This window comes from Pleurodeles waltl, chromosome 5 (assembly GCF_031143425.1).
Source record: "Pleurodeles waltl isolate 20211129_DDA chromosome 5, aPleWal1.hap1.20221129, whole genome shotgun sequence".
In the NCBI taxonomy this organism is placed as follows: Eukaryota; Metazoa; Chordata; class Amphibia; order Caudata; family Salamandridae; genus Pleurodeles; species Pleurodeles waltl.
In genome coordinates this window covers 1,819,700,859-1,819,720,891 of record NC_090444.1, presented here as the reverse complement: position 1 = coordinate 1,819,720,891, position 20,033 = coordinate 1,819,700,859, and the positions used below count along the sequence as shown (strand labels likewise).

The 20,033-nt window shown below is 49.4% G+C and overlaps 1 protein-coding gene across 5 annotated transcripts in view; it reads right to left on the bottom strand.

Moving 5' to 3' along the window:
• Positions 1-20,033, bottom strand: part of CMTR1 (cap methyltransferase 1) — a 419,501-nt gene that overhangs the window by 197,711 nt on the left and 201,757 nt on the right. For all 5 annotated transcript variants that reach the window (XM_069236317.1, XM_069236319.1, XM_069236315.1 and 2 more), the window contains 3 exons: positions 19,343-19,475; positions 17,741-17,920; positions 9,081-9,137 (listed from right to left, as the gene is read on the bottom strand). In XM_069236317.1, the coding sequence (XP_069092418.1) occupies positions 9,081-9,137; positions 17,741-17,920; positions 19,343-19,475 (370 nt within the window). The remainder of the gene's footprint in view (positions 1-9,080; positions 9,138-17,740; positions 17,921-19,342; positions 19,476-20,033) is intronic.

The window sequence follows — 20,033 nt, the reverse complement described above, 5'->3', positions numbered from 1 at the left end:
CAGACGGGTGGGCGGGAGGGGACTAGAAGCGACACAGACGGGTGGGCGGGAGGGGACTAGAAGCGACACAGACGGGTGGGCGGGAGGGGACTAGAAGCGACACAGACGGGTGGGCGGGAGGGGACTAGAAGCGACACAGACGGGTGGGCGGGAGGGGACTAGAAGCGACACAGACGGGTGGGCGGGAGGGGACTAGAAGCGACAGACGGGTGGGCGGGAGGGGACTAGAAGCGACACAGACGGGTGGGAGGGGACTAGAAGCGACACAGACGGGTGGGTGGGAGGTGACTAGAAGCGACACAGACGGGTGGGTGGGAGGGGACTAGAAGCGACACAGACGGGTGGGTGGGAGGGGACTAGAAGCGACACAGACGGGTGGGTGGGAGGGGACTAGAAGCGACACAGACGGGTGGGTGGGAGGGGACTAGAAGCGACACAGACGGGTGGGTGGGAGGGGACTAGAAGCGGACTAGAAGCGACACAGACGGGTGGGTGGGAGGGGACTAGAAGCGACACTGACGGGTGGGCGGGAGGGAAGGGACTAGAAGCGACACAGACGGGTGGGCGGGAGGGAAGGGACTAGAAGCGACACAGACGGGTGGGCGGGAGGGAAGGGACTAGAAGCGACACAGACGGGTGGGCGGGAGGGAAGGGACTAGAAGCGACAGACGGGTGGGCGGGAGGTAAGGGACTAGAAGCAACACAGACAGGTGGGCGGGAGGGAGGGGACTAGAAGCAACACAAAGGCAGGAGGTGACTAGAAGCAACACAGACTTGACTAGTAGCAACACAGATGGGTGGGAGGGAGGGGACTAGAAGCAACACAGACGGGTGGGTGGGAGGGAGGGAAGGGACTAGAAGCAACACAGAAAGGCAGGAGGTGACTAGAAGCAACACAGACTTGACTAGTAGCAACACAGATGGGAGGTAGGGAGGGGACTAGAAGCAACACGGGTGGGTGGGAGGGGACTAGAAGCAACACGGGTGGGTGGGAGGGGACTAGAAGCAACACAGGTGGGTGGAAGGGGACTAGAAGCAACAGATGGGTGGGTGGGAGATAGGGGACTAGAAGCAACACAGATTAGGGGACTAGAAGCAACACAGATGGGTGGGTGGGAGGGGACTAGAAGCAACACAGATGGGTAGGTTGGAGGGGACTAGAAGCAACACAGATTAGGGGACTAGAAGCAACACAGATGGGTGGGTGGGAGGGGACTAGAAGCAACACAGGTGGGTGGGTGGGAGGGGACTAGAAGCAACACAGGTGGGTGGGAGGGAGGGGACTAGAAGCAACACAGATGGGCGGGTGGGAGGGAGGGGACTAGAAGCAACACAGATTAGGGGACTAGAAGCAACACAGATGGGTGGGAGGGAGGGAGGGGACTAGAAGCAACACAGATGGGTGGGTGGGAGGGAGGGGACTAGAAGCAACAGATGGGTGGGTGGGAGGGAGGGGACTAGAAGCAACACAGATGGGTGGGTGGGAGGGAGGGGACTAGAAGCAACACAGATGGGTGGGAGGGGACTAGAAGCAACACAGATTAGGGGAACACAGATGGGTGGGTGGGTGGGGACTAGAAGCGACACAGATGGGTGGGTGGGTGGGGACTAGAAGCGACACAGATGGGTGGGTGGGAGGGGACTAGAAGCGACACAGATGGGTGGGTGGGAGGGGACTAGAAGCGACAGATGGGTGGGTGGGAGGTAGGGGACTAGAAGCAACACAGATTAGGGGAACACAGATGGGTGGGTGGGAGAAGACTAGAAGCGACACTGATGGGTGGGTGTGAGGTTGACTAGAAGCGACACAGATGGGTGGGTGGGAGGGGACTAGTAGCGACACAGATGGGTGGGTAGTAGCGACACAGATGGGTGGGTGGGAGGGGACTAGAAGCGACAGATGGGTGGGTGGGAGGGGACTAGAAGCGACACAGATGGGTGGGAGGGGACTAGAAGCGACACAGATGGGTGGGTGGGAGGGGACTAGAAGCGACACAGATGGGTGGGTGGGAGGGGACTAGAAGCGACACAGATGGGTGGGTGGGAGGGGACTAGAAGCGACACAGATGGGTGGGTGGGAGGGGACTAGAAGCGACACAGGTGGGTGGGAGGGGACTAGAAGCGACACAGATGGGTGGGTGGGAGGGGACTAGAAGCGACACAGATGGGTGGGTGGGAGGGGACTAGAAGCGACAGATGGGTGGGTGGGAGGGGACTAGAAGCGACAGATGGGTGGGTGGGAGGGGACTAGAAGCGACACAGATGGGTGGGTGGGAGGGGACTAGAAGCGACACAGATGGGTGGGTGGGAGGGGACTAGAAGCGACACAGATGGGTGGGTGGGAGGGGACTAGAAGCGACACAGATGGGTGGGTGGGAGGGGACTAGAAGCGACACAGATGGGTGGGTGGGAGGGGACTAGAAGCGACACAGATGGGTGGGTGGGAGGGGACTAGAAGCGACACAGATGGGTGGGTGGGAGGGGACTAGAAGCGACACAGATGGGTGGGTGGGAGGGGACTAGAAGCGACACAGATGGGTGGGTGGGAGGGGACTAGAAGCGACACAGATGGGTGGTTGGGAGGGGGACTAGAAGCGACAGATGGGTGGGTGGGAGGGGGACTAGAAGCGACAGATGGGTGGGCGGGAGGGAAGGGACTAGAAGCGACACAGGTGGGTGGGAGGGAGACTAGAAGCGACACAGATGGGTGGGAGGGAGGGAGACTAGAAGCGACACAGATGGGTGGGAGGGAGGGAGACTAGAAGCGACACAGATGGGTGGGTGGGAGGGAGACTAGAAGCGACAGACGGGTGGGCGGGAGGGAGGGGACTAGAAGCGACAGACGAGTGGGCGGGGACTAGAAGCGACACAGACGGGTGGGCGGGAGGGAGGGGACTAGAAGCCACACAGACGGGTGGGCGGGAGGGAGGGGACTAGAAGCCACACAGACGGGTGGGCGGGAGGGAGGGGACTAGAAGCGACACAGACGGGTGGGCGGGAGGGGACTAGAAGCGACACAGACGGGTGGGCGGGAGGGGACTAGAAGCGACAGACGGGTGGGTGGGAGGGAGGGGACTAGAAGCGACAGACGGGTGGGCGGGAGGGACGGGGACTAGAAGCGACAGACGGGTGGGCGGGAGGGAGGGGACTAGAAGCGACAGACGGGTGTGCGGGAGGGAGGGGACTAGAAGCGACACAGACGGGTGGGCGGGAGGGAGGGGACTAGAAGCGACAGACGGGTGGGCGGGAGGGGACTAGAAGCGACACAGATGGGCGGGAGGGAGGGGACTAGAAGCGACAGATGGGTGGGAGGAAGGGGACTAGAAGCGACAGATGGGTGGGCGGGAGGGAGGGGACTAGAAGCAACACAGAAAGGCAGGAGGTGACTAGAAGCAACACAGACTTGACTAGAAGCAACACAGATGGGTGGGGGGGAGGGGACTAGAAGCAACACAGATGGGTGGGGGGGAGGGGACTAGAAGCAACACAGATGGGTGGGATGGTGGGAGGGAGGGGACTAGAAGCAACACAGATGGGTGGGAGGGAGGGGACTAGAAGCAACACAGATTTGGGGGCTAGAAGCAACACAGATGGGCGGGAGGGAGGGGACTAGAAGCAACACAGATTTGGGGGCTAGAAGCAACACAGATGGGTGGGTGGGAGGGAGGGGACTAGAAGCAACACAGATGGGTGGGTGGGAGGGGACTAGAAGCAACACGGGTGGGTGGGAGGGAGGGGGCTAGAAGCAACACAGATGGGTGGGTGGGAGGGAGGGGACTAGAAGCAACAGACGGGTGGGCAGGAGGGAGGCGACTAGAAGCAACACAGACGGGTGGGTGGGCGGGAGGGAGGCGACTAGAAGCAACACAGACGGGAGGGTGGGTGGGAGGGAGGCGACTAGAAGCAACACAGACGGGTGGGTGGGCTGGAGGGAGGCGACTAGAAGCAACACAGACGGGTGGGTGGGCGGAAGGGACTAGAAACAACACAGAAAGGCAGGAGGTGACTAGAAGCAACACAGACTTGACTAGAAGCAACAGAGACAGGTGGGTGACTAGAAATAACACAGATGGGTGGGTGGGAGGGAGGGGACTAGAAGTAACACAGATGGGTGGGTGGGAGGGAGGGGACTAGAAGCAACACAGGTGGGTGGGAGGGAGGGGACTAGAAGCAACACAGATGGGTGGGTGGGAGGGGACTAGAAGCAACACAGATGGGTGGGTGGGAGGGGACTAGAAGCAACACAGACGGGTAGGTGGGAAGCAACATAGACGGGTGGGAAGCAACATAGACGGGTGGGCGGGAGGGAGGGGCTAGAAGCAGCACGGATGGGCGGGAGGGGCTAGAAGCAGCACGGATGGGTGGGAGGGGCTAGAAGCAGCACAGATGGGCGGGAGGGAGGGGCTAGAAGCAGCACAGATGGGCGGGAGGGAGGGGCTAGAAGCAGCACAGATGGGCGGGAGGGAGGGGCTAGAAGCTGCACAGAGGGGCGGGAGGGAGGGGCTAGGAGCAGCACAGAGGGGCGGGAGGGAGGGGCTAGGAGCAGCACAGATGGGCTGGAGGGAGGGGCTAGAAGCAGCACAGAGGGGCGGGAGGGAGGGGCTAGGAGCAGCACAGAGGGGCGGGAGGGAGGGGCTAGGAGCAGCACAGAGGGGCAGGAGGGAGGGGGCCAGGGGCAGTGGGAGGGAGGGGGCCAGGGGCAGTGGGAGGGAGGGGGCCAGGGGCAGTGGGAGGGAGGGGGCCAGAAGCAGCACAGAGGGGCAGTGGGAGGGAGGGGGCCAGAAGCAGCACAGGGGGGCAGTGGGAGGGAGGGGGCCAGAAGCAGCACAGGGGGGCAGTGGGAGGGAGGGGGCCAGAAGCAGCACAGAGGGGCAGTGGGAGGGAGGGGGCCAGAAGCAGCACAGAGGGGCAGTGGGAGGGAGGGGGCCAGAAGCAGCACAGAGGGACAGTGGGATGGAGGGGGCCAGAAGCAGCACAGAGGGGCAGTGGGTGGGAGGGGGCCAGAAGCAGCACAGAGGGGCAGTGGGAGGGAGGGGGCCAGAAGCAGCACAGAGGGGCAGTGGGAGGGAGGGGGCTAGAAGCAGCACAGACAGGTGAGTTGAAGGGAGGTGGCTAGAAGCAGCACAGATGAGCAAGTGGGAGGGGGCTAGGAGCAGCACAGACGAGCAGCAAATGAGTGACAATGAAGTCCACGAGCAGTAAGTAATGGATCGGCTCCAAGCCCTTTGCACAACAACGATAGTGATGCTCAGACATAAAAGGCCTAAAACATTTACACTTAAGGAGTCCAGGCTTAAGCAGAAAGTAGAAATGCTTGAAAGATTACTGTGGGTACCTATTCTGAGGGTACTGAAAATGATTGTCAGAGAGATTTTCTTTTCGATTGAGGGACCAGAAAACTGGTGAAAAATATACTAAATGTTATATAGTAGAAAAAAACACTATCCATACCCCTCATATGAAATTGTTGAATATGCATTCTCTTAACCAGGAACCCTGCTGGAGTTGATGGAACCTCACTCACTGCAATGAGAGGACCAAACCACAGGGATCGCTTGCTTTGTCCAGAGCGTATGGTAGTAGGACAGGGCTGAGCAGCCACAGGACCTTTACAACTGACACCTAGTGTCTAGATTAGTGTTTTTGTCATTCTCCTTGTTCATAGTCATTTCTCTCCCCTCTAACTAGATCTTGTCATCTCTGAATGGCTAGGGTGTAATGAAACCTGGTATTCTACTCAACAATGTACTGTTAAGGGATTTAGCTGAAGACTAATTAATGTTAGAAATGTCCGGAAACAATGATTTATTCCAGGATTTGCAGATGATCATCAAATGCAAGTGGCCTGGCAATCCTCCTCCTATGTGCATTACATGGAGACACATCAACCCCTGAAAATCCACACATATTCAAGGAAAATTAAGGAATTAGGATTGTTTTCTACTGGCCAAATAAACTGCAATGAACTTGAAAGAGAAAACTGAATCACTGTAATTACAGTTTTTGGCTGTAAGTGGTTTTCATGCCGGCGCTTGAGATAAACCCGTAGAAGTAATGCAAGGCTGTTTTTGTGGACTCCTGTGGTAGTCAATGGTCAGAATCCTGGGTTTGTGTGGTCATGAACCACCAGTATCGCAGTGCCCCAACAGTAGTGTAACTGGATAACAAGTTAACATTTTTAGGCATTATACTCTGAGTAGCAGGGTCAAACTGTCAAACCTTAATATTGAAGATCGATGGGGTATAGAAACTTGGATTCAGTATAACTCAAGTAAATAAAACCTAATAACATCAGTGTCTAGTCGTTATGTTGCTTTAGAAAAAGAAAAATACTAGCTCCAGGTGAATTCAGTAGAATAGTTGCAACTATGAAATATACAAAAAACAAATGTTATTATGGGTTCACAGTGCTAGGCGATACTTTTGGCTAGCACTGGCTCTTTGGCCAATGTAATCATACAAGGCTTGATTAGAGGTATGGGGATGGTCAGGAACACATGGGTCTGTAGTTGAGAGTAACAGATAACTCTCTAAAAATTGTTTTAAAGGCCTGCAAGGAGTACAGATACAGAGACTCTAGACCCAATTCTGAATGTTGGAAAGCACTTTGGGAAGAGACGGATATAATACAACAATGTTGCCGGTATAAACAGTCCTTGACAGAATAAAAAAAGCATTTGCAACGCAATGGGTCTCATATTTGTTCGACTTAGAGCTATTAGTGTTGAAAGTCCTAACCGGACTTTTCTTGCCACATAAATTGAAAATGAAAAGTAATACAGTTTTACACAAGCGAGTTGATTCAAAGTGCCACACCATGAGCGTCGAGGAGCATACAAAAGGAAACAGAAGTTCGCTCGCAGTCAAACGTATTGGCACTTATGCAATTATCCATGTAACTGGGTCGATGTCATGCAAAGCACTCGACTACTGCCCAGCAAAATTGTGCTGCGGAAATAAAAATAAAAAGTAGTCCAGAAGCCATGCAGAAAACATGGAGCCTTGTATGTTTTCAGTAGTTTACCAGTGCTGTCGAGGAGGGCTAAACACCGGAAAAGGCACGCCATATGCATTCTTTTCACAAATTAAATGAATCGATTTTTAAAAGGCAAGCCCACGAACCAATGAAAGTGAAGGGGGTGACATGGGCGTGCTTAAAAGCCCACAGATAGATTACAAAAGGGGCAAGAGCTCTTGCGCGCTCGACCCTGAAAAGTCATCCCAAAAAGTCATCATTCAAGAAACCTGGAGAACACCCGACGAAAGTCTTTACAAAGTGATGGTGGATACCTTGGTGACAGAAATCCTGTTAAGAAGAATGTCCAATTAACTGGAATCCAAGGACCAATTAATCAATCAAATGGTCCCTAAACTTTCAATTGGACTAATGGGAATACTAGGCCAGCTCCCAATTTGAATAACAAATGTGCCTTTACCGTTTGGAGACTATTCCTCAAAATCTAACAGTTGAAGACTAATCAAATCAAATCAAAAATATTTATTAAGCGCGCTACTCACCCGTGCGGGTCTCAAGGCGCTAGGGGGAAGGGGTTACTGCTGCTCGAAGAGCCAGGTCTTGAGTAGTCTCCGGAAAGCGGAGTGGTCCTGGGTGGTCCTGAGGATGGTGGGGAGGGAGTTCCATGTCTTGGCCGCCAGGTAGGAGAAGGACCTCCCACCCGCCGTGGTGCGGCGGATGCGAGGGACGGCGGCGAGAGCGAGGTTGGCGGAGCGAAGAGGACGGGTGGGAGTGTAGAAGTTGAGGCGGCAGTTGAGGAATTTGGGTCCCTTGTTGTGGAGGGCTTTGTGCGCGTGGGTGAGGAGTCGGAAGGTGATCCTTTTGTTGACGGGAAGCCAGTGCAGGTGTCTCAGGTGGGCGGAGATGTGGCTGTTGCGGGGTATGTTGAGGATGAGGCGGGCGGAGGCGTTTTGAATTCGTTGCAGACGTTTCTGGAGTTTAGCGGTGGTTCCTGCGTATAGGGTGTTGCCGTAGTCCAGGCGGCTCGTGACGAGGGCGTGGGTCACGGCATTTCTGGTGTCGGCGGGGATCCAACGGAAGATCTTTCGGAGCATGCGGAAGGTGAGGAAGCAGGAGGATGATACGGCGTTGACTTGTTTGGTCATGGTGAGAAGTGGGTCCAAGGTGAAACCGAGGTTGCGTGCGTGGTCTGAGGGGGTCGGTGTGGTGCCAAGGGCCGTGGGCCACCAGGAGTCGTCCAAGGCGGTCGGGGTGTTTCCGAGGATGAGGACTTCTGTTTTGTCTGAGTTCAGTTTCATACGGCTGAGTTTCATCCCATCTGCGACGTCTTTCATTCCATCTTGCAGGTTGGTCTTGGCGCTGGTGGGGTCCTTGGTGAGGGAAAGTATCAATTGAGTGTCGTCGGCGTAGGAGGTGATGATGATGCTGTGTTTGCGTACGATGTCGGCGAGGGGGCTCATGTAGACATTGAAGAGTGTTGGGCTGAGCGAGGAACCTTGTGGGACACCGCAGATGATCTTGGTGGGGTCTGAGCGAAAAGGTGGGAGGTAGACTCTTTGGAAGCGGTTGGAGAGGAAGGAGGTGATCCAGTCCAGGGCCTGTCCTTGGATCCCGGTGGAGCAGAGGCAGGATATTAGGGTTCGGTGGCAGACTGTGTCGAAGGCAGCCGAGAGGTCGAGGATGATGAGGGCAACTGTTTCTCAGTTGTCCATCAGGGTTCTGATGTCGTCTGTGACTGAGATGAGGGCGGTTTCTGTGCTGTGATTGGCTCGGAATCCGGACTGAGAGGGGTCGAGTAGGCTGTTGTCTTCAAGGAAGTTGGTAAGTTGCTTGTTGATGGTCTTCTCTATGACTTTCTTGTAGCGCAGAATCCCAGGGACAGGACTCTAGTCACAAAGAGGAATACACTTCTGGAGCAAATCCAATTAAACCTATCATTTAAATTCCTAACCTTTTACTTTCTCTTCACTTGAACTTTGCTAATGAATTCTTAAGGTATGTTCTCTGGAAATACCATGAGCACATTGTTACAATATTGCATCATTAGTGGAACAAAAAGAACGATTAATGTTTATCCTTAAGGAAGACTGCCAAATATACTTACGAGTCTTGGACAAATGCATGGATTTTGGCGAGTGCTTTGATCTGAATCTGACAGTGCCTATAAAAGACAAGCAAAAATAATCACGAAGGTGAACATAAAAACACATTTTTAGTTTCCTCTTTCCGTTTTATTTACATATATGGTTGGAAAACATATCTTGCTCACTTAATTCTGTATAACAGTGCAGCTGTTTAAATTCTTTTCTTTACTATCAAACGCACACACACCGCCTACCCCCAGTTACTAACATAACATACTAATGTTGGTGTACTACTCTTCAAATAAGGGATAAAGTGACCCTGGCATAAAATGAGGTTATTGCAACTAAGTGAGGAGTTCCATAACCATATAGAGGAATGAGGCACAGTTCATTTATAAGGTTATGGAGCTCTGCAGTGACTTGGAATATCCTTATTATGTACACCAGGGGGTACTTAAACCCATATAATACATAACCACACCATCACCTTTTCCACAAACCACTTAGAACCTTGGTGTGTAGCTCTTTCACATTAACCCCTTCGCTGCCAGGCCTTTTCCCCCTCCTGTGCCAGGCCTTTTTTTGGCCGTTTAGGGCAGTTTGCGCTTAGGACCTCATAACTTTTTGTCCACATAAGCTAGCCAAGCCAAATTTGCGTCCTTTTTTTCCAACATCCTAGGGATTCTAGAGGTACCCAGACTTTGTGGGTTCCCCTGAAGGAGGCCAAGAAATTAGCCAAAATACAGTGAACATTTCGTTTTTTTTTAAACAAAATGGGAAAAAGTGGCTGCAGAAGAAGGCTTGTGTTTTTTTTCCCTGAAAATGGCATCATCAAAGGGTTTTACAGTGCTAAAATCACCAGCTTCCCAGCTTTCAGGAACAGGCAGACTTGAATCAGAAAACCCAATTTTTCAACACAAATTTGGCATTTTACTGGGACATACCCCATTTTTATGATTTTTTGTGCTTTCAGCCTCCTTCCAGTCAGTGACAGAAATGGGCGTGAAACCAATGCTGGATCCCAGAAGCCTAAACATTTCTGAAAAGTAGACAAAATTCTGAATTCAGCAAGGGGTAATTTGTGTAGATCCTACAAGGGTTTCCTACAGAAAATAACAACTGAAAAAGAAAAATATTGAAATTGAGGTGAAAAAAACAGCAATTTTTCTCTACGTTTTACTCTAACTTTTTCCTGCAATGTCAGTTTTTTTAAAGCAATATACCATTACGTTTGCTGGACTCTTCTGGTTGCGGGGATATATAGGGTTTGTAGGTTCATCAAGAACCCTAGGTACCCGGAGCCAATAAATGAGCTGCACCCTGCAGTGCGTTTTCATTCTATACCGGGTATACGGCAATTGATTTGCTGAAATATAAAGAGTGAAAAATAGCTATCAAGAAAACCTTTGTATTTCCAAAATGGGCACAAGATAAGGTGTTGAGGAGCAGTGGTTATTGGCACATCTCTGAATTCCGGGGTGACCATACTAGCATGTGAATTACAGGGCATTTCTCAAACAGACGTCTTTTTTACACACTCTCATATTTGGAAGGAAAAAATTTAGAGAAAGACAAGGGGCAATAACACTTGTTTTGCTATTCTATGTTCCCCCAAGTCTCCCGATAAAAATGATACCTCACTTGTGTGGGTAAGCCTAGCGCCCGCGACAGGAAATGCCCCAAAACACAACGTGGACACATCATAATATTTGACAGAAAACAGAGGTGTTTTTTGCAAAGTGCCTACCTGTAGATTTTGGCCTCTAGCTCAGCCGACACCTAGGGAAACCTACCAAACCTGTGCATTTTTGAAAACTAGAGACCTAGGGGAATCCAAGATGGGGTGACTTGTGGGGCTCTGACCAGGTTCTGTTACCCCGAATCCTTTGCAAACCTCAAAATTTGGCTTAAAAAAACATTTTCCTCACATTTCGGTGACAGAAAGTTCTGGAATCTGAGAGGAGCCACAAATTTCCTTCCACCCAGCGTTACCCCAAGTCTCCCGATAAAAATGGTACCTCACTTGTGTGGGTAGGTCTAGCGCCCACGAAAGGAAATGGCCCAAAACACAACGTGGACACATCAAGTTTTTTCACAGAAAACAGAGGTGTTTTTGCAAAGTGCCTACCTGTGGATTTTGGCCTCTAGCTCAGCCGGCCCCAGGGGGGGCAGAAATGGCCTAAAATAAATTTGCCTCCCCACCCCCCCAACCCCTCCCCGGGAGTGCCCCTAGCCTACGGGGTCGCTCCCCTTGTGTGACATTGGCGCAAAAAAAAAAAAAAAAAAACTGGTGCCTAGTGGTGTCTGCCCCCCCGGGGGCAGATCGGCCTAATAACAATAGGCCGATCTGCCCCCAGGGGGGCCAGAAATGGCCTAAAATAAATTTGTCCCCCTAACCCGGGAGCGACCCTTGCCTACGGGGTCGCTCCCCCTGTTGTGACATTGGCGCCAAAAAAAAAATCCCCAGTGCCTAGTGGTTTCTGCCCCCTTGGGGGCAGATCGGCCTAATAACAATAGGCCGATCTGCCCCAGGGGGAGCAGAAATGGCCTAAAATGAATTTGCCCCCCCAACCCCCTTCTGGGAGCGACCCTTGCCTACGGGGTCGCTCCCCCTGCGTGACATTGGTGCAAAAATAGAAAAAGACCCGGTGCCTAGTGGTTTCTGCCCCCTTGGGGTCAGATTGACCTAAAATCGGCCGATCTGCCCCCAAGGGGGGCAGAAATGGCCTAAAATAAATTGTACCCCCACCCCCCCAACCCTCCCCCCGGGAGCGACCCTTGCGTACGGGGTCGCACCCCTTGCGTGACATTGGCGCAAAAAAAAAATAATAATCCCCGGTGCCTAGTGGTTTCTGCCCCCCTTGGGGGCAGATTGGCGTAGCAAAAATCGGCCGATCTGCCCCCAAAGGGGGCAAAAATGGCCTAAATACAATTTTCCCCTCCAAGGGGTCGGTCCCCATCTCTAAAACAAAAAGAAAAAAAAATCCCTGGTGCCTAGTGGTTTCTGCCCCCCTTGGGGGCAGATCGGCCTAATCAAAATAGGCTGATCTGCCCCCCCCCAGGGGGCAGAAATGGCCTAAAATTAATTTTACCCCCAGGGGAGCGACCCTTGCCTAAGGGGTCGCTCCCCTTGCGTGAAATTCAGATAAAAAAAATTAAAAAAATCCCTGGTGTCTAGTGGTTTCTGTCCCCCTTGGAGGCAGATTGGCCTCATAAAAATTGGCCAATCTGCCCCCAAGGGGGGCAGAAATGGCCTAAATATAATTTGCCCCCTAGGGGAGCGACCCTTGCCTAAGGGGTCGCTCCCCACCTCCAAAAGAACAGAACAAGACAAAAAGAAAAAAAAAAAAAGATCCCTGGTGCCTAGAGGTTTCTGCCCCCCTTGTAGTTAGCTACACTTACAAAATTAAACAAGCATTTGCAATGCAATGGGTTGCACGTTTCTCAAGTTAAAGCTATTAGCGCTGTAAACTCCCAACCAGACTTTTCTTGCCACAAACTGAAAATGAAAAGTAAAACATCACATGAGCGAGCAGACAGCCGCCATGAGTGCAAAGCAGACATACAAAAGGAAACAGATGTTTGCTTGCAGTGAAACGTATCGGCAAAAGTGCAATTATCCACGCAACCGGCAAAAGTGCAAATATCCATGTAACAGTCATGCAAAGTGCTCGACTACTGCCCAGCGAGATCGTTCTACCTACGAATTTAAGAGAAAAAGTAGTCCAGAAACCATACTGAAAACATGGAGTCTTGTATGTTTTCAGTAGCTGGCCGGTGCACTTGAGGCGGGCTAAACACCAGAAAAGGCATGACGTATGCATGTCTTTCACAAATTAACTCAAGCGAATTTCAAAAGGCAAGCCCACGTACCAACCAAACTGACGGGCGTGACATAGGCGTGGTTAAAAGCCCACACAGAGATTACACCAGGGACAGAGCGCTTTGCACTCGACCCTAAAAAGAGCAGAATAAAGAAAAGCATTATTGCATTTGTGTTGTTTTGAACAGGTGCCGAATTATGTTCCGTGACCTGACCTGCTTTTCACCTCAGCTCTGGCAGCAGCCATTGTGACGTCAGAATGTGATTGTAATAACCTTATAATAGTTGAGTTCTGGCGTTTTTTCTTTATAATCGGCGAGCTCATGAGTCACAAGGCGCTGATCAGGAAGGAAGTAGTGACTGCGGTTCATACTAGGATTATAGATTCCCATGTATTTTAATCAAAAATAAAAGGACATGCTCTGCCCCACCTGAAACAGATGCCACAATTTTATTGGAAAGTTATAAAGGCCATAGTGGTATTCCACGGGGTAGGAACCGGTGAGTTTACAGTGATTGGGGAGGGACAGCATTTGGGACCCATGTCTTAGTTTCAAATCAATCCCCCTCCTCCTCCCTCCCAAATGCCCCATACCCGTTGGTGATGCACCATCATAGCTGTTAATAAAACAAACCAGATCCTGAGTGCACACTGGAAACAGAGCCAACGTTGAGATGGAGGTTTGTTACTTCATACTACGAGATAGCAGTTTTTACCACGCATACCTACAGGTGTGCAGTCAAAGCAGTTACATATGAATGAATGCCTGTCTGGGAGCCTGCAATCAGAATGCCAACCAATAAATGTTTTTTAGGAAACAGGGGAGCAGTCGCAGAAACAAATGTAGAGGCACCTGTGAGCAAATGTAATGCAGAACATTTTACAGTATGTAAACTGACACAGCAGGACATGAAAGATTAACTATGTGTTCCTACAAGAACAACGTTATTTCCGTGCACTTTTGCAAGTTGGTTATTCCTTTAAACACAGATAACAAAAGGAAGCAACATGTTATGCCGACACAGTAAAATTTAATGATTTCCTTATAAGAACCATTAACTATGGCATTGGTCTGCATTTGTATGAGGTAAAGACTGTAATTACTACAATCATGTTTGTGCACAGTAGTAAAAATATGTTGCTTTTGTGTTTTTATGGACATCAGACAAAAATAAAAACTTTGTTAACCCCTCGGGTGCCTGGTATGAGCTGGTCTCGTCCTCTGCCATGGTAGCATTGTGCCAAGGACGAGACCAGCTCGTCCTGCACCCGGCCCACAGGGGGAGCGCTAGTCTCCCCGTGGGCCTCCCACCCCCCATTTCATGAGCAAGGATTAAAGGGGAATAGGGGGGCAATTAATTATTAGGCCTTTTCTGCCCACCCGGGGTGCAAATCGGCCTATTTTAATTAGGCAGAACCCACTAGACACCAAAGATCTTTTTTTTTTTTTTTTTTACATGTGGGGAGCGACCCCTACGGCTGGCAGGCGGAGGGGAGGGGAGGGGGGGCATATTGTTTTTTGGACATTTCACCCCCCTTGGGGCCAATTGGCCTATTTTTTTTTTGGACAATTTGCCCCCAGGGGGGCAGAAACCACTAGACACCTGGGATTTTTTTTTTTTTTTTGTGTTTCACGCAAGGGGAGTGACCGCTTAGGCAAGGGGAGGGGGGGAGGGGTGTTTGGCCATACCTTCACCCCAAATAAATGGGGACAAAGTTGTTCTGCCGGGGGCAGAAAGACTACTAGATGCTAGGCAATAAAAAAATTAAAAAATAGTGGGTTGGTGGCTACCAACCAATATGGGCATGGTTATGCCCCACTCCAACTGAAGTGGGTAATAGTCTTTCAGCTCTCCCCCGCACACTAAAACATCTTTCCCACAGCAAGCAAGCAAGAGGACATTAGATTATTTGGGGTTTTGGTTTTACATTTGGGCCATGAGAGCTTGTCTAACTCTCAAAATCGTTCCATTTGGAATGGTGAGGGCGTCACTTTTTGAACTTTGGGATGCTGCTATGTAGACAAATCTACGAGATCTAGACACAACTAAAAATTAAACATCTCGGTAAGTTCAGGGTGGTGTGCTTCACATGCACCCTGCACCATTTTCGTACCCACAATGCCATGCAAACCTCCCACTTTGCTGGAAATCACACATTTTCCCCACATTTTTGTGATGGAACCTTCCAGAATCCAAAATATTCCTACCACCCAGCACTGTCGCATCTATACCGATAAAAATTCTGCCCCACTTGTCAGCCTAAAAACTTTTTTTTTTCAAACTGCCCTTTTGGACACTCTTTGGTTCCCCCTCATTTTCGACATGTTTTTGGCTCTTCCCTATCACAGGCACTTGGCCCACCTACACAAGTGAGATCATTTTTACCGGGAGACTGAGGGGAACATTGGGTGGTAGGAAATTTGTCCCAATGCAGTGAACCCAAACAGAAATGTGGGAAAAAAATTGATTTTTCAGCTAAATTTGAGGTTTGTTGAGGATTCTGGGTAAGAAAACACTGGGGGATCCATGCAAGTCTCACCTCCCTGCACTGCCTCAGGTGCATAGTTTTCATCAGAAACGTTTGGGTTTGGTAGATTTCCCTAGATCGCTGCTGAGCCCAGGACCAAAAATGCAGGTGCCCTCCTACCCCTGCAAAAACAGGTAGTTTTGTATTTGATCATTTTGATATGTTCACATAATGTTTTGAGGCATTTTCTGTAGCGGGCACTAGGCTTACCCACACAAGTGGGGTTCCATTTTTATCAGGAGACCAGGGGTAACGGTGGGTAGAAGGAAGTTTGTGGCTCCCCTCAGATTACAGTACTTTGCAGCACCGAAACGAGAGGGAAAAAGTTTTTTGGGCCTAATTTGGAGGTTTGCTAAGGATTCTGGGTAACAGAACCTGGTTCGAGCACTACAACTTACTCTATCATGGGTTCCCCTAGGTGCCTAGTTTTCAGAAATGTCCAGCTTTGCTAGGTTTCCCTAGGTGCTGGCAGAGCTAGAGTCCAAAATCCACAGCTAGGCACTTTGCAAATAACAGCTCAGTTTTCTTGGGGAAAATGTGATGTGTCTAGGGTGTGTTTTGGGGAATTTCCTGCTGTGGGCACTAGGCCTACCCACACAAGGAACCATTTTTATCGGGAGACTTGGGGGGAAGGCTGGGTGGAAGGAAATTTGTGGCTCCTCTCAGATTCCAGAACTTTCTATCACGAAATGTGAGGAAAAGTGTTTTTTTTTGCCAAATGTTAGGGTTGGCAAAGGATTCTGGGTAACAGAACCTGGTGAGAGACCCACAAGTCACCCCATCTTGGATTCCCCTAGGTCTCTAGTTTAAAACAAAAAACAAATTTCCTAGGTTTCCCCATGTGCCGGTTGAGCTAGAGGCCAAAATCTACAGCGAGGCACTTTCCAAAAACACGTCAGATTTCAATGTAAAATTTGATGTGTCCATGTTGCGTTAGGCATTAGGCCTACCTAAGCAAGTAGGTACCATTTTCATCAGGAGACTTGGGGGAACACAGAATAGAAGAACAAGTGTTATTGCTCCTTGTCTTTCTCTACATTTTTTCCTTCCAAATATAAGACTGTGTAAAAAAAAGTCTATTTGAGAAATGCCTATAATTCACATGCTAGTATGGGCACCCCAGTATTCAGAGATGTGCAAATAACCACTGCTTCTCAACACCTTATTTTGTGCCCATTTTGGAAACACAAAGGTTTCCTTGATACCTATTTTCCACTCTATTTCAGCAAATGAATTGCTGTGTACCCGGTATACAATGAAAACCCATTGCAAGGTGCAGCTCCTTCATTGGCTCTGGGTACCTGGGGGTCTTGATGAACCTACAAGCCCTATATATCCATGCAACCAGAAGAGTCCAGCAGACATAACGGTATATTGCTTTCGAAAATCTGACATCGCAGGAAAAAGTTACAGAGTAAAACGTGGAGAGAAATGGCAGGTTTTTTTTTTAACCTCAATTTCAATATTTTTCTATTTCAGCTGTTATTTTCTGTAGGAAAACCTTGTAGGATTTACACAAATGACCCCCTTGCAGAATTCAGAATTTTGTCTCCTTTTCAGAAATGTTTAGCTGTACAGGATCCAGCATTGGTTTCACACCCATTTTTGTCACTAACAGGAAGGAGGCTAAAAACCCAAACAATAGTAAAAATGGGATATGTCCCAGTAAAATGTGAAAATTGTGTTGAAAAATGTGTTTTTCTGATTTACGTCTGCCTGTTCCTGAGAACTAGGAAGATGGTGATTTTAGCACAGCAAACCCTTTGTTGATGCAATTTTCAGGGGGAAAAACAGATGCCTTCTTCTGCAGCCCTTTTTTCCCAATTTATTTTTAAAAAACGAAATTTTCGCTGTATTTTGGTTAATTTCTTGGTCTCCTTCAGGGGAGCCCACAAACTCTGGGTACCTCTAGAATCCCTAGGACGTTGGAAAAAAAGAATGCAAATTTGGCGTGGGTAACTTATGTGGACAAAAGGTTATGAGGGCCTAAGCGCAAACTGACCCAAACAGCCAAAAAAAAGGCTTGGCACCTGAGGGGGAAAGACCTGGCAGCGAAGGGGTTAACTGACTGAGAATTGGACTGAAATGCAGAAGCCAAAGACACCCAGCTTCTTGTTGGCACTACCATCACCCTATCACAGATAATGCATCAGAGGATACAAATCCTTCTTCTCTCATTTTGAAATGACATTTCCGGTTTTAGCACCAGGTTAGCAGAATAAACAAGCATGGCAAGAAACAATGTATATTTAGGCACACCTTGCAATGCTTTCAGAATTTGTAGAGTAAGACTTTTCTAGTTATTCTACTGGGCTTAACTGACTCACCTCTCATTGGACCTCGTCATGTAGTCACTGAAGTCGGAGTCGCCTTTGAGCACTTTAAGGGGAACAACCTGGTTCACATCCTGCTCGCTGTTCCGCAAATGGTTTAATTTAATGTTCACTGCGAAGAGGTACTCCCGCACATCGTCTGTGCCAGCCTTCAGTCCTCGGCACACCACATACCTAGAGGTGGGAAACAAAGGCTCACGTGTGGAATTACAAGGATACAGACATCTAACAAGGGTTCCCAAGTGTTGACACTTTCGAGAGCGCCATAGGCTTTGAGTATCTCCCCGTCCACTTTCCAATTAGGAGCATTCATGTATTTATGAGTCATTTCTAAGGCACTCTACGCAATATTTCACTGAATTATTAAGTTGACAACAACCTTTAGCAAAATGTTTTGCCTTCGTGGGACAGGGACGTTCCTACATGGAAAACGGGTGTGTTCCCCCTGCCCTAGGAGTCCGACTGAAAGTGAAACTTTATTCAAACGTTTACTTTGGCCCTGGCATCATGCCAACCTAGCATATGCACAGAGACCTAGGCATGTGCCTAACACGGAAGTCCAGGAGCTGCTCTGATAAGGAAGGGCACAAGCACCATGCCCCATCACAGGCAGCTGATCAATGCTTGTGGCCTTTGTTAATCACATAAAGCGGTGATGGCAGTGTATATTTTTGAATCTATAATGTAACCAATCCTTACACTCTGTCTGCAAATGTGTACTCCATTGCCCCCTCTTGTGTAAAGTACCGCGGTTACGTGAAACCACGACAAAGACAGTACACCCCAGTGTAGGCAGACCTGGGCCAGAAAAAGGCCTCAAAATGAAAGTGGAAAAATTAAGATTTTTCATCAGAATTTGGTCCATTCCTTTCAAACGTGATAGGTTCAGCACTATGTAAAGGGCGCTGTTATCTTCATATCAAAACAGGCCATAAACAAGTGTAGTGGCTCCCAATTAATGGCATGATTCCATTTACAACCCTCTACATTGTACACAAGGATCTGAGAACAAAAATCCAGCACACAAGCAGAAATGAATAACCCACATACTGCAACCAGGAGCATCCCATGACACCCGACAGCTAGCTCGCGTTCAACAAATACATTCGTGAAATTCGGAGCCCGAGCCTTGGGATTTCAGGGTACAGGGTTCTGAAATGACTATACAACTCGAAAGCATGTATACACAGTAAGACTGCATACATGCAGCACTGTGCAAGGTTGAAAGCGTGAGGTAATCGCCCGCTCAGAATAATGGGATATTATATCCAAAGCTGCACACAAATGATGATACCAGACACAACCACAAACCTTCAGAAATTGTGCCTGTGTACGGTTGCACTGATAAAATATGCAATAAAAGAACGGTAGCAATGTCTATTCCTGCACCTTCAGAAGAAGAGTGTCAGGTTTGTTGTTGCCGCTCAGGAACAGCTGGCAGGAGTTGGGAGGGAACGCTCAATCAAACGATTTCAACATCCAAATTCCTGAAGCAATACTGACTTCTACCAGAATGTCCGATTCTTTCAGCAGGTGTAATGCAGAAGCAAATTACATTTTTAAAACAAAATATGACCTGGTAGCATAACAACTTACCTCTCCGAATTTGCTGGACGGCTGGTGACCGGCTTAAAAACAGAAACTCGCTCAAAGCAGCAATAAAGTAAATAGACGAGCCCCACGCTGAAGGGAGTGAACAGATCAAAGGTTTTGCATATAAAATTTCCTCCTACAATTGAAGAGAGGAGGCATATTAGTGGGCACGAAACAGCATCAAACGATCTGAAATCTACATTCTTTATTTTTAGGAGATACCAAGAAAAGATGATCCAAGCAAAACACATTCACAGTCTACTGGGAAAGTGCAGGTTCAATGACAACAGTTTTTATTGGTCATAGGAATCACTTTTTGGCCATCTTAATCATCTCTGAAGGATGAAAGACTTGAAGCAAACCCATAATTAAACCAGTGGCCATAAAGAGAGGCCCCTGCAGTGGTCACAGAAAAGGAGTCAGTTGCTGCAAATCTGCCTAAGAATAAAACACATTAGAGCTGGGGACAAGGGGCACCGGAAGGTTAAGATGCAGACTTGTTAGTTCACTACTAAGGCCACAGTTCGGTGACTGGAGTCGGCGAGTCGTGTTTGGGTCGCAGAAGGTAACCTACGATACTTCCGCCGCCGGATGTCCAATTGGCGCACACTCGCTCACCTGAGCCATCTTCTGTCCGTCAGACATTTGGTGAAGGATTGAGGCCTACACGGATGCGTTGCTTAGATGTAATGAC